The 12,644-nt window shown below is 36.9% G+C and overlaps 2 protein-coding genes across 3 annotated transcripts; both read right to left on the bottom strand.

Moving 5' to 3' along the window:
- On the bottom strand, nucleotides 24–6,749 carry LOC104699749 (RAB6A-GEF complex partner protein 1). 2 transcript variants are annotated; one of them, XM_010415091.2, is made up of 23 exons: nucleotides 6,419–6,749; nucleotides 6,211–6,318; nucleotides 5,745–5,893; nucleotides 5,547–5,628; nucleotides 5,040–5,452; nucleotides 4,306–4,738; nucleotides 3,992–4,215; nucleotides 3,602–3,797; nucleotides 3,338–3,477; nucleotides 3,092–3,266; nucleotides 2,870–2,923; nucleotides 2,606–2,785; nucleotides 2,387–2,499; nucleotides 2,081–2,263; nucleotides 1,820–1,877; nucleotides 1,538–1,597; nucleotides 1,419–1,460; nucleotides 1,196–1,323; nucleotides 964–1,099; nucleotides 806–883; nucleotides 519–635; nucleotides 366–428; nucleotides 24–286 (listed from the first exon to the last, which is right to left on the bottom strand). In XM_010415091.2, exons 1-23 carry the CDS (start codon nucleotides 6,563–6,565, stop codon nucleotides 185–187), a joined length of 3,381 nt encoding a protein of 1,126 aa, XP_010413393.1. In that variant the 5' UTR covers nucleotides 6,566–6,749; the 3' UTR covers nucleotides 24–184. The 2 variants fall into 2 exon arrangements, with proteins under 2 accessions (XP_010413393.1, XP_010413394.1); XM_010415092.2 differs by lacking the exons at nucleotides 6,211–6,318; nucleotides 6,419–6,749 and having other exon boundaries at nucleotides 25–286; nucleotides 5,730–5,808.
- On the bottom strand, nucleotides 7,277–8,828 carry LOC104699750 (photosystem I chlorophyll a/b-binding protein 2, chloroplastic). Its single transcript, XM_010415095.2, has 4 exons — nucleotides 8,679–8,828; nucleotides 8,188–8,375; nucleotides 7,562–8,076; nucleotides 7,277–7,486 (listed from the first exon to the last, which is right to left on the bottom strand). The coding sequence occupies exons 1-4, from the start codon at nucleotides 8,726–8,728 to the stop codon at nucleotides 7,469–7,471; spliced, it is 771 nt and encodes a 256-aa protein (XP_010413397.1). The 5' UTR covers nucleotides 8,729–8,828; the 3' UTR covers nucleotides 7,277–7,468.

Consider the following 12,644-nt stretch of genomic DNA (forward strand, 5'->3'; position numbering starts at 1 on the left):
TTTTTTTTTTTTTTTTTTTTTTCTCTATTATGACCAAAATAACTAACATAATATAGTAAAAGTACATAGCGTAGTGTGGGGATGTAATTCTTATTTCTTCTAAACTTATGTTTATCTACACGAAAAGTGAAAACTCAGGCAGAAAATGTTAATATGAAAAAAGCTTCAGAAAGAAACAATATTATCAAGAGATGGAACCTCTATTGCTTTCTTCTCCTGCGGTCGCTGGGAGTTTATCCTCTAAAATCTGAAGCAAGTCGTGGTACTGAGCGAAACCCAGGTGAGACTGAAACAACGAACAAGTTTTAAAGAGGAGACCTACAAGTGGTGAGATGGGGAGTGATTGTTATGGAAACAAGAGTTACCTGTAATGTCATGCTATATGCTTTCCACAACCGTAAATCATACCGGAAAATATCATAAAGAACCTGCGTTGTAACAATTAAAGAAACATCTGGTTATGTCAATGTGATGCTTTAAAGTCAGTGATAACGGTGGAAATCTAAAAGATTTTATACCTCGGACCGTTGTAATAGAGTGGCAAGAACAACTATCCATTCTTTGAACTTGACAGAACACATCTGAGCCAATAGAAACTCTGCATCTAACCGGTTCTGTAGCTCACTCATTTGCAGCTGAGGACATTTAATTGTAGAATTTCAGGTAAGATAAAGTTACTCAGCAATGCAGAGACTTTTACGATGCCATGTGAATCTATGTGTTTGGTTTGCACATGTTTCAAGCAGCAGAATTCGAGAAAAAGAGTTTTGAACATGAAAGAGAACACAATGGAGTTGATTCTTACCTTTCGCCCAATCAGCTCAAGTCCTGCAGCAAAATTCTGCAGCTGCGCACAACCATATCTTTCTCGTTGAAGAAAATCCTGGAGTTTTGGCATCGTTAGTGAATATACTTTATTGGGTCCAAGCATAAATAGGTGAAAGATACAGATTCCCTACGTACCACAATATCAAACTGGGTGCCTTTGACGAATGCAACAAGCTTTGAAAGTTCTTTACCAGACATCAAGTAACTGGCATGACTTTCAAGTATGCTCTTTACAGAAGCAACATGAGGACTTTGCTCTTTGAACGAGGAGCTGCATCAGAGTCGCGTTAATCAAATAAAAATTGATCAGAAGGCAATTGTATTACTCTAGATATAAAAAAACCAGAATCAGAGTTGTAGTTTCCACCTCTTATCGAGTGGTGATTTCTTGTGGCTGGAACCGAAAATAAGAAACCCGAGAAGCTTAGGTGATAAAGAATCTGATTCTGTTGGCGCCTGCTCAATGTCTCTTCCAGATCTTAGCAAGAACCTCACCTTACAGCATAATTGTCATAGACAAACATCATTACTCAGGATTCACGTTTTGAATTACCCATTTTAAACAAAAAACAAGAACATCAAATACATACTAGCTCTCCAGCAAGATCATAAAGGGACTCATCAAGTGTCGCCTGCAAATNACTTTCTTAAAGAACAGAAAGAAGAAAATTGACAAGATATAAATTTTACATGCGACAGCCAAAATTACCTGCAATAGCCGCAATGCACAGTACTGACTGACAGCAACACCTTCCAGTTTGGCAATCACCTGCACGATTTCTAAACTTAATAGTACGATTCGAAACATATTGTAACAGAATTCTACAGAGTTCTATAATAGTGACTTGATGCGCTTTTTTGTCCCAAAGAACTTTTAATTAAATGAAGACTGACAAAGCTAGCTCTCTAGTAATAAGCAGAAGAATGCATTTTGTTGATACACCATTATTTAACTAAACATACTCGAGGGTTAAGGCTTTCTGAGTCTTACAAGTATATAGCACGCTGCGGTTCGATACCATCTTCGCTGGAAGCAGTCTTCAAACAACCTATAACGCAAAAGAGAATATCAAGTTTCATAGCATAGATAACAGTTTAGTCAATGAAAAGAGCAGACAAGATCAAAGAAATTGGCCATCTTAGCCACAGATCACTGTTTCAAGTGTCCAGTACAGTAAACAAACCTAGTTTTATAAGCATTATAAGAAACAAACGAGAAACAAAGGCCAAACACAGAGACAGTGAAACATACGTTGTTGATATCCCAGCAGCAGAAAATAAATCAGCCCAGTGTCGGGCATCGGTCTTTCTGGCTACATTCACTACCACATCATAGTACTCCGGGAAATTTTTTATTAAATCACAGGCTTTTCTCAAAAGAGATAACTTTTTAAGATGTCCAGGTCCTGAAATCTGGTTCCTGTTTGGATTTGGCCTGAATTTTGCAATATGCCACAAGTTTAGGAAAAAAATCAAATTATGTGAAGCAAGGCTAGAAGGTTTGGTAAAAATTACAAAGAACGGAGATACTTTATAAAAGATTGATAGAATTAGGTACCTAGAAATCTCTGCATCAAAAACAGTAAAAAGAAGCCACTCCAGACAATGGGAGAAGTGAGGTTTCTCTGCTGATAATTGTGCTAAGAGTAACGCCTCTTCATTTTTGTCTCTCTGTCCACAATATGAGAAAAACAGAATAAGATTCTGAGAAAATGAATAAAGGAAGAGAGAAGAGATCATTCTAACTTAAGAAATGAGAGGCCAGGACGAACAATACCTGAAGGAGGTGGCGGAGCAGGCAATGTAATATAGTCTGAGCCTGAGGTGTAGGCTCAAAACATGGAAACTCTGCGCTTGCCGAAAATGACATCCTCTGAGAAACTCCAACAACAACACCAACGTTTGGTAAAAGTCCCAGGGGATACACCTCGCGATCAAATTCCAACTCTGGATCCAACTAAAAGATGGAACAAAAAGTGCAATTAACTTGATAGATCAGTGAAAAAGTTACAGAATTAAAATCACAACAAAAAGAAGCTACCTGCAGGAAATCCTCTTGCATAAAAGGGTCATCCCCTAGAGAAGGATACCAAACCTGTAATATAGAATTTTAGCAATAAACAAATCAGGAAAGTACGAAAGACAGGGATCAAATAGAGAGTTACTGTCAGACACTTGGGGGCAAGGCAATCCAAGAAAGAGAAAAGAAAGAAGAAAACTAGAAAAGTGGACATAACAAGTAGCTCTAAAGCAGAAGAACTACCTGCATTCCTCGGTGCCCATAATCTAGCCAAGATACTTCCTCGACAAGATTAGTCTTTTCCTCCGATTGACCACATGTCACCCAAAATAGTTCAACTGAGTCTGTGAGTTCCCTCTCTCGTCCATCAACCAAATCAAGAAGTGAAAGCTCCCCATTTCCCCTCAGTATAAGACATCTGTGGAGACCATAAAGGCATTTAGTATGACAGCATAAACTGAAAGGATGTTCTACTCTGTTCCTGATTACCTTGAGGGTTCCCTGTCTGGCAAATCAGAAGAAAGATCGTTATCCAACTCGCATTCTCTCGGATGCTGGTCAGGAACAAATCGCATTGCTGCTGGATGGCTCTTTGCAGTCATGATGGACAACTCTCTTACTGTGGAAAGCTGTTTGTCATTTAATCACTTTAAGGTGCATGAAAAGCAACTCAAGCGCTCACATTTGGAAGTTAAAAAGGTATATTTTATTGGAAATGATGAATCGAGGACATCAACCGGAATATTTAACTACCTGTAGATCTGCTTTGCTTGAAGGTGTCAATTCACCATATATCTTCACATGGTAGACGTGGATGATAAACGGAAGATAAGATACGAGTATATAATCCTGGTAAACATCCATCACCATTGGTTTGCCAAGCAGCACTTTTCGACAAAGTAAAGAGCTCTGATCAAGGTGATATCTTGGATAGAAAAGCAGTTCATATCTGCAATAATTAGCAAACATACACAAGGAATGGAACATCATTCAAAGACAAAACGGCGAGAAACACTTTTATGTAAAAAAAGTCTGGAAGAGTCGCAAACACATTTCTATCAAATGGCACTTTCTCTTCTTTGTAAACAATAATAAATATAGCCAGTGAACCATGATTAGAAACTAAGATAGACCGGGCCTTACGTATCAGAAGCTTCGATGTAGTTACAGATTACGACAATCTTCCCCAGCCATAACAAACCCTTGCAATGAATCTGTTGCTCTTGACTGACATCTCCAAATACCCTCCACTTCTTAAACCTAACGTCATACAAAATCAGGCCATGTAAACCAGCAACCGCCAAGTATTTCCCATCCTCGCTAGCTGCCACGTGTTGAACAGGCCAATTTTGGGTAATATAAGAAACCTGGACCAAGAAAACGTATATCAGAAATTTGTTTCGAAAGTGATACGAATGACTGAGCAAAAGGGGATAACAGATATGTTGATACTCAACTGGAAGTTTTAGATGTAAAAGCTTAAGTTCGTCAGTGTCCTCCGCCTGAACCATGAGTAGTCTATCATCACCATACATTACCTGACGAACATAAGTTTTTCCTGAAACTCCTCTATTTAAGCAACACTTTCCAAAGGAAAATGCAAGAATTCTATCACACGATGCCTCCTCTGTAGCAAATAGTCTATATCCATATTCATCCCATTGGATGGCTGAAGTACCATTCATCAGGGGTTCGTATTTACTGTCTTGTTTTGGGTTAATTTTAGGGGAAGTTGTAGAACTCAGTCCAATTTGGCGGACAGTTGACATCAATCTACATCCAGAAACAGACCAAACTGCAAGTCCTCTCAACTTCCACCCAACTGCAAAAGCAGAATTATCAGGCGTCCATGCAATGTTACTGACAGGCCCAGTGTAATCCGCTGAATAACTGCAAGTTTAAAACAGTGTTATCATCCATGTACCCAACATACCAAGGGCATGACACAAGGAGTAAAACTGAAAATCCTAAATAGACCAGCATAGTTGTACTGGAATAAACCATTCAGGATTTCTGGATCCTTGCGTAAGTACAAGAACTACCGAAGGCATTATAATATGATGCTATGGTCTTTACGCAACACCAGAATAAAGAGTAAACCCAAACTTTCAACACTAGAATTGAAAAATAAACCTTCAACACATATAGAATATACCGCAGCAGTAGTTTCTCATAGTAACAAGTTACTTACCCCCAGTCATGCAAAGAAACTGTTCGTAGGAGAGAGATCGATTGTGACAGATCATACAACTCCACCATCCCTTTTCTTGTACCTACAGCAAGAATTTGTTGCTCTGAAGCCACTGATGCACAAACAACATCACCACCCAACTTCTTCTCAGCTTTAATGCTCTCAGTGTACTTTAAACCTTTCTTATTCACAGAGCATACTACTAGCTGCCCATCAGAATTTAACACAAACAATAATTTCGAACGAGTGCAGAGTTCCAGCTGAACAATAGCCGATTTTGTTGAGAAATCATCATCAGATGCAAGTGTTTCCGAAGCTACTCCAGAAACTAGCCCATTACCAAAAGTGTAGGACAAGAGTCTATCATTGTTGCTATCAGAAGAATGGAAGCCAATACTGAAAGCTCCACCAAACTACAAAGACAAACAAAAATCTAGAAATCAGGAGTCCTGCACAAAGAACCCAAAAACAAACAACGCAGATGAGGCAGATCTACGTTATTATTACCTCTCCTTTCCAGGAAATACTATATAAACATCCATCAGAGAGTCCCAAAAGCATAGTTTTGCTGTCCCTCACGAAATTGCTCCTACACAGAGTGAAAAAATTGGCCTTACATTTCTAGTCACAAAACATTACTGTGTCAACTCAGCTCATACGGTAAAAGTTGGGAACGGCAGAGACACGTACAGAAAAAGCACTTACACAGACAAGTCCTTCCCAGCAAAAGGGACCTGCTCACTTAGCAAAAGAGATATGGTTGCAAAACACAACTCCGAGGGTTGTCTCTCTCCAGGTTTTATTCGTTTATCCGTAAATTTTATTTTATATATATGAAGGAAGAATGATGATGTCTGCAAAACAAACCCAAGAACAAAGAAAAAATGAGACAGGCTTAAGAACGTCTGAAAGCATCAAGCTTTCAAAGGGATCACAAAATAGGTAACTGCCAAGTTTCACGCCTATTGATTAAACGATCCAAATGAGCTAGGCTTATGAATGTCTGATATTATCAAGCTTTCAAAGGTGAATACAATGTGTGTTCACATAAGAACAATCTGGAGAAGATTCAAGAACTAGATTCTGTATCCGTAAATCAATAAATTCTCAGCTGAATGAGGTTTGAGTAGCAGAAACCAGCTAAGTAAAAAGAGTGACACTAAGAACTTACAAGAACAGCAATCAATTTAGAGTCTGGACTCCACACAGCTTGCAAATTCTCTCCTTCTTCTCGCACTGACTTCTCATCTCTCATAAACTTTCCCAACCTCACTCGTTGCTATCCCGGAAACAACACAAAAATCAAACAAAGCTATCAGTTAACGAACCTAATTACGAATGACAGTGACGAAAATGCAGAGATGATTAAGCGCAAGCACCTGAGAAGATCCCCAAAGTTCCAAATGAGACGGAGAAACAACAAGCAATAGCCGACCTGCGAGCTTTAGGTACACGACTCGCTGCGAAGACGGACATGATCCCGCTAGAAGCGGGATCACCTGCGGCCATCCGTAAGCCATATACATCTTTTTTGGCTTCTCTGTGAAACTCAAATCCTTTGCCTTCCTTGTAATGGATCTGAATCCGAGGAGATGAAATTACAGATTCTGTTCACATACAGAGATCATAGAAACATTTGTTGGCAAAAAGGAGGAAGGAAGAAGAAGATGGTGGATCTCGCAGATCCATAAACGGAGCATCAAAATTGGAATACTGACCCAAAAATAAATCGCCCGACCGGTTTATAAGAATCGGGTTTAATTTTCACGGATTTAATCGGTTTAAGCCCTTCCCATGCAAAACCGGATTCTGCAGAGCATAAAAAGCCCAAGGGGCCTTTCACCGTTTTCGCCAAAATTTAATTAAAACCATAGAAACATGGAATCGGCTTTACAACAATTACAAACCATGTCCGAGATCATGTTCTAGTCTATTTTTCATCAAAATTTTAAGTTGTTGGATTACCTTCATGATATTCAGCTAGCAGAAAGAACTCTGTATTCCTCGTGGAATGTATCAATTGAAACTAAATTTTACACGATTTTGGTAATAACATACTTTCTAGATATATAAATTAACTTTTTCGCCATGTTTCTTTTATCATTTTTCTACTTTAATGATTAATCTTTGAAACATTCTTGAGATAGTAATAATAGTTTTTTCTAGTAAGTGCGGTTGTTAGGAGATCAAAAAACCAACTGAGAGTTGAGGAGTTCGGCCCATTTAGGCTCCATATGAGATAATGTAAAAGCAATCTTATGAGCATTATTGAGTCAGGACAAGAGCTTGTGTTACGGTAAACCCTAATTTGCATTCGACCATAATTTATATAAATACATAATATTTGAAGTTCAAAAACGATATTTGTACAAACATGATCACACAAACGCAATTCTCCTCCCCACGACCACCCTTGTTGTTGTTGTCTCTCACTTGGGTGTGAAAGCCTGTTAAAAACACACAAAAACTATTAAACGGACGAGTGATAACATCATCAAAATTGATATTCGGATCACACTTACAGCGAAGATTGTGGCGTGACCAGGATCAGCAAGATGTGCAAAAAGGTTATCAATAGGACCGGTGCCAGTGTAGATGTGTTGGAACCAAGCACCCATCACTGCCAACATAGCCAACCTTCCGTTCTTGATCTCCTTGGTCCTCAACTCCTTGAGTTTAGCCGGGCTACCTGATCCCCAACCCAACGGGTCGAACCATAGCCCTCCCGGGTAACCAACGTCCGTGCCCGTCAGTTTGTTGTTTGGGAAGACTGGGTCAGTGTTGACGCTACCGGGCTTGATGATGTCAGCCCATCTACGTCCTTCAGCCCATCCGATCAAGATTAGCTCAACGACGAAGAGTGTGGTTTTGTCCGTGAAGTATTCTTGCTCTCCCGCCGTGTACCACGACGGAGTGTTGAGGATTCCGATCTTCGTTAGAAACTCAGGGATGAATATCCCGGCGGCTCCTAGCATAGCCCATCGGCAGTGGACTAGCTCTGCTTGTACGTTCCACTTTAGACTGTCCGGGTCCGATGCTGACATGTGTCCAATTTTGTCAGAAAATTATGAAAATAATGAAGTCTTAACTTGTTTGTAATATTGGTTTAAAAACGTATAAAGGGAGAACAAAAGATAAATAAACTCACAAAGACCAAGAGGATCAAATCCGAAGTCACCAGGGAGGCTACCGTCGAGCCACTCTGGAGGAGTGCTTCCGGGGAACCAGATCGGTCTCTCTGGATCTGCTGCGACGGCGCGGACCGACGCATCAGGCCTGGACACAGCTGGAACTGCCAACTTCTTCTTCAGCCTCAGTTTCTTCCCACCCAAGAAACTGCACATATATCATACAATATCATAAATCTAAGGATCATCGTATATATGGATCACACTATTATCATATACAATAATAGCATAACTTTTTATCATATGGATCATCACTGTTGTTATTAGAAAACCATACGTACGCACGTTCTTGGGAATATGCTAGTTATACAAATTAATTACTAGAGATCAATGGATCACTATACTCGCCTTGTAAACTAAACTAGTTTACGAGGATCTGAATCACATTCACCTATAGGCTATAGCTGATGATTGTAACTGATAAGAAGAGAGACAAAAAAGATGAGCTTACCTTGGAGAAGAAATGGCGGCGATGGCAGAAGAAGCACAAAGAGATGCCATTGTTCTCGACGTTGTTGACCTTCAAGACTCAAAGTGTGTTAGAAAGAAGAAACGAAGGAGTGATGTGTAATCTATAAAAGCCCTCTGATGACAGAATCAGATTCTGCTTATCTGATTATCTATATGGATAACGCAAAGTGTTTCCCCATTGGTCAATTCATCTACACGTGGCAATTTCTTCCCACCACATCTTGGATTCTCTATTTGAACATAATAAACTTATTTATTAACTGAGTTTAAAAAAAAAATATTACAGCTTGTATTTCAGGTGATTGGGCCGAGCAAGAATACCAAAAGCCTGTATTGCTTTGGGTTTTCTAACTTTAGAAGAAAGCAATGGGCTGTCAAGAAAATAGATTCGGGTTCGACATTTGCGGGGACCTCATTTCATTATGTACCTTCTGAACTAACTAAATGCAATTTGCAGCATCGAATTTGATAATAGAAACACATGGAGTGGTACCAAGCAAAATAATACATGAAGTGGTACCATCATGACGTGTCGGAGAAGGACAAGACGAGATCTAAGACTGTACACTCACAAGCAAAATGATTAAAAATATCTATGAACATCGTTGTTAATTGATCAACTATTATTGTAGCGATTGAGATTGTACGTTTTTTTTTCTATCTCAAAACCACCCCTGCTTTATACAAAACAAAACTCTGACTTCACATCTATAAAATTTTATGATTAGCGAACACTAGTTGGCCATGTTTAAAAGAGAGTTCAGAGTAGGAATAGAAAACATAAAGATTGATATTATAAGCTAATTATATCTTTATCGTAGCAATATGTTACAAACTTATTTTAATATTATCAACAACAAGAAAAATCCTTAGCAGAGACTAAATACATGAACTCCAATAATTAATATTTGGTCTATTTTTTAAGTAGAAAGGCTAAAAGAGTGTTATAAAAAAACTTGTGTTGTCGTGACTTTCATCATCTAAATTTTATTCAATTACAAATAAAGTAATGATTGAAACTCAGACTCCACCAAAACTACCATCTTAAAATCTATGATCAACATTGGATAATATTGGGTTAATAGTAGGGTATATGTATAGGTTATGAATCAAACAAGAAACAGTCAATCAAGTATATTCGTATCGTTTGCATCATGGGACCAGAGAAAGAGATGGTGCGAGTAATCAAAATTAAACAGTGACCTGACAAAGAGAAGTGTGGGAGAGATATATAGGAGATGCATGAGATGAAAGGCATAGAAGCAATAGGGCCATGTGACTGTCTCGGCCTCATTATAACCTTTCCAAATCAACACACCAATCTCCATACCTATTTCGCTCCTCTTATCGTTTTGGAGAGTGTTTTTCTCTTTCTTTTGGACCCAAATGGTTATTGACAACTTTGCATGTCTTTTTTGTCGTATAATATACATACAAACATGTATGTTCGGTGACTAGTTGAGCGTCATGAATTTTCTAATTGAAGTTTGGTTTGAATTTTGTGACGACGTTGAATACAAACACAGTATAACACTGTACATGTATTTATATACCTCTGTAATCATATATTATGTCTTGTCAAAACAACTTTAAATGATTTTGATTATTACAACTACATATCTACAATTATGAGCTCAAACGTTAATATATATACTTTTATGAGTTTTTGATATTTTGTGTTTTTATGGAATTAAGCTTGTATAGACTACACAGTAGTGTTTTTAAAAAAAAATAGACTGCAGTATATATAAAAAATTAGAATCTGCGTTTTCTAACGTATACCGTATACGGTTTCGGGATTCAGCGTGTGAATCCAAGTATAAACCCCATAAGTTGACTAAAACATAAACATTATTAATTTGTCTAGGGTTATATTTTTGTGTCGTCATATCGATCGAGTCTCCTACCAGCTATAGAACCAAATCTATTAATACTAAGTTTGAAAATAGCATCGTCTGTAAGTTTTCTACATATCTTAATGATGAATAATGTTCATATATTAACAATTAGTATTAGATGAGTAGGACAAGTTGATTTTAAAATACGATTTCAAGATAACATAACATATAAATGTTCATTGGTAAAACGACATTTCTCCGATCATAGTTGAGCCATGAACCATTGCCGGTTGGTGGAAGGTTCATTGCCACCGACGACGTGTCTCCTATATACATCCGGCCCACCACTCAGTTAAACAATGGACTTTTTCTTCTTTTATATACTACTATATAGTTATAAAAAACAAATATACATCATTTTCGTAAATTGAGGGTGATGAGGGGTATAGATAAGGTTGATTGATTCCTCTTTATTAATCATCTCTATTCCCTCTCTTTAAAGCCTCCATGACCCACAACACACTCTTCTCTCGTTTCTCTTTGCTTCCTTCATTTTCTTATAACTTTTGCTTTTGTAATGTTTTACTCCAAACCTAATGCCTTTTTCTTTTTTCATCGATCTAGATATATTCCAATTTAATCTTATACTCATCTTTAAACAGATTATCATCATTTTCAGAACTATGAGTAATCCAAACGGTAGTGCTATCATTTATCACAAGAAAAAAAAAACTAATTAATTCAGACCGTAGTGGTAGTAGTACTATTATATCTAACAAAGACAAAAGCAATAAACTATATAAAAAATAGTAATAGTAATATTAGAGTTGATCGATATCATTATTTGATATATACACCTCAACTAATACCAACATTGAATCACAAAAACAAATGTCAGCACTACTAGTCAAGTAAAGAAAATACTAACCTAATAGTAAGCTATTTAGCTTAGCTGCTAGCCTGCTAAGCCTTAATTAGCAGATGTAATTACGTGTAATATAAAATCTGTAATATATTCCCTTTTTTTTGTTTTTCTATAAACAGTAACCAGAGGCTACGCATCAGACCTCTTTTTGGACGTGCGATTCACGCAACGAAGAAGCTTAGCCGCTTGATTGAACTTTACTAGTACTAGATTAGTTAACAATCTTTGATCAAATTACCAATATTGTTTCTATAGATAATGATAAGCTCAAATTAATCCCTAGAGCTACTCTCTCAAATTAATAGGTCACTGCAGTACTTAGGGGTCGAATGCGATAAGGACTCAAATCTACATAATAAATTATAAAGTTTTATGAATTACGCTAAACAAGATAATTTAAATTAAAATGGCAATGCAAAATATTAAATTAAACTGTTGTAAATTCAGAAGATCAAAAAGCTAGGCCTAGGGAATTTCTCAAGAAATTACAAATTATTAAATCAAGAAATAATTAGGATTCAAGCAATTAAGAACAGATCTAGAACTCTAAACTCTTTTGTAAAATAAATCAGTTCTCACTGCAAATATTATCTAAATTTAAAACCAGAATATCCAAATCTCTTTGTAAAATTCTAGGTTAAAAATCAGCTTTAAAAACAGGTTAGATTATTCACAAAATTACTAAATCAAATCTCTTTGCAAGAAGTAATTTTGCTCATCAAAAGATTTTATCAGGAAAATCAATTATATTGTCATATCAATTTATTTTCCTAAAGTATTAATTCTAGGTGATCAATCAAGAATTAATGTGAAGAACAATCTAAGATGAAGATCTAGAAAGATAATGAATCCTAAATAAATAGATCTAATAAATCATAAAATCCCTGTAAAAAACCCTAAACCTAACAAGCAAACTACTCAAATATGTTTAATGAAGAACAAGACATAATTCTGAATAATAAGCAATTGAAATTAAAAGAGTAAAAGAGAGTTCAAGAATTCTTCTCACAAAACAGATCTCTCTCTCCAAAGCTCTCAAAATCTCACAAGATTACAAGAAAATAAAATTTGTTAGAAAATAACTTAAGGGTTTGCAAAACCTAAAAATACTATTTATATGTCCTAATACACGTTAGAGACTTATGTTGCAAATATGGAAAACTTCGGGCAACTTTGTAAAACT

The sequence above is a fragment of the Camelina sativa genome, chromosome 7 (genome assembly GCF_000633955.1).
Source record: "Camelina sativa cultivar DH55 chromosome 7, Cs, whole genome shotgun sequence".
NCBI lineage: Eukaryota > Viridiplantae > Streptophyta > Magnoliopsida > Brassicales > Brassicaceae > Camelina > Camelina sativa.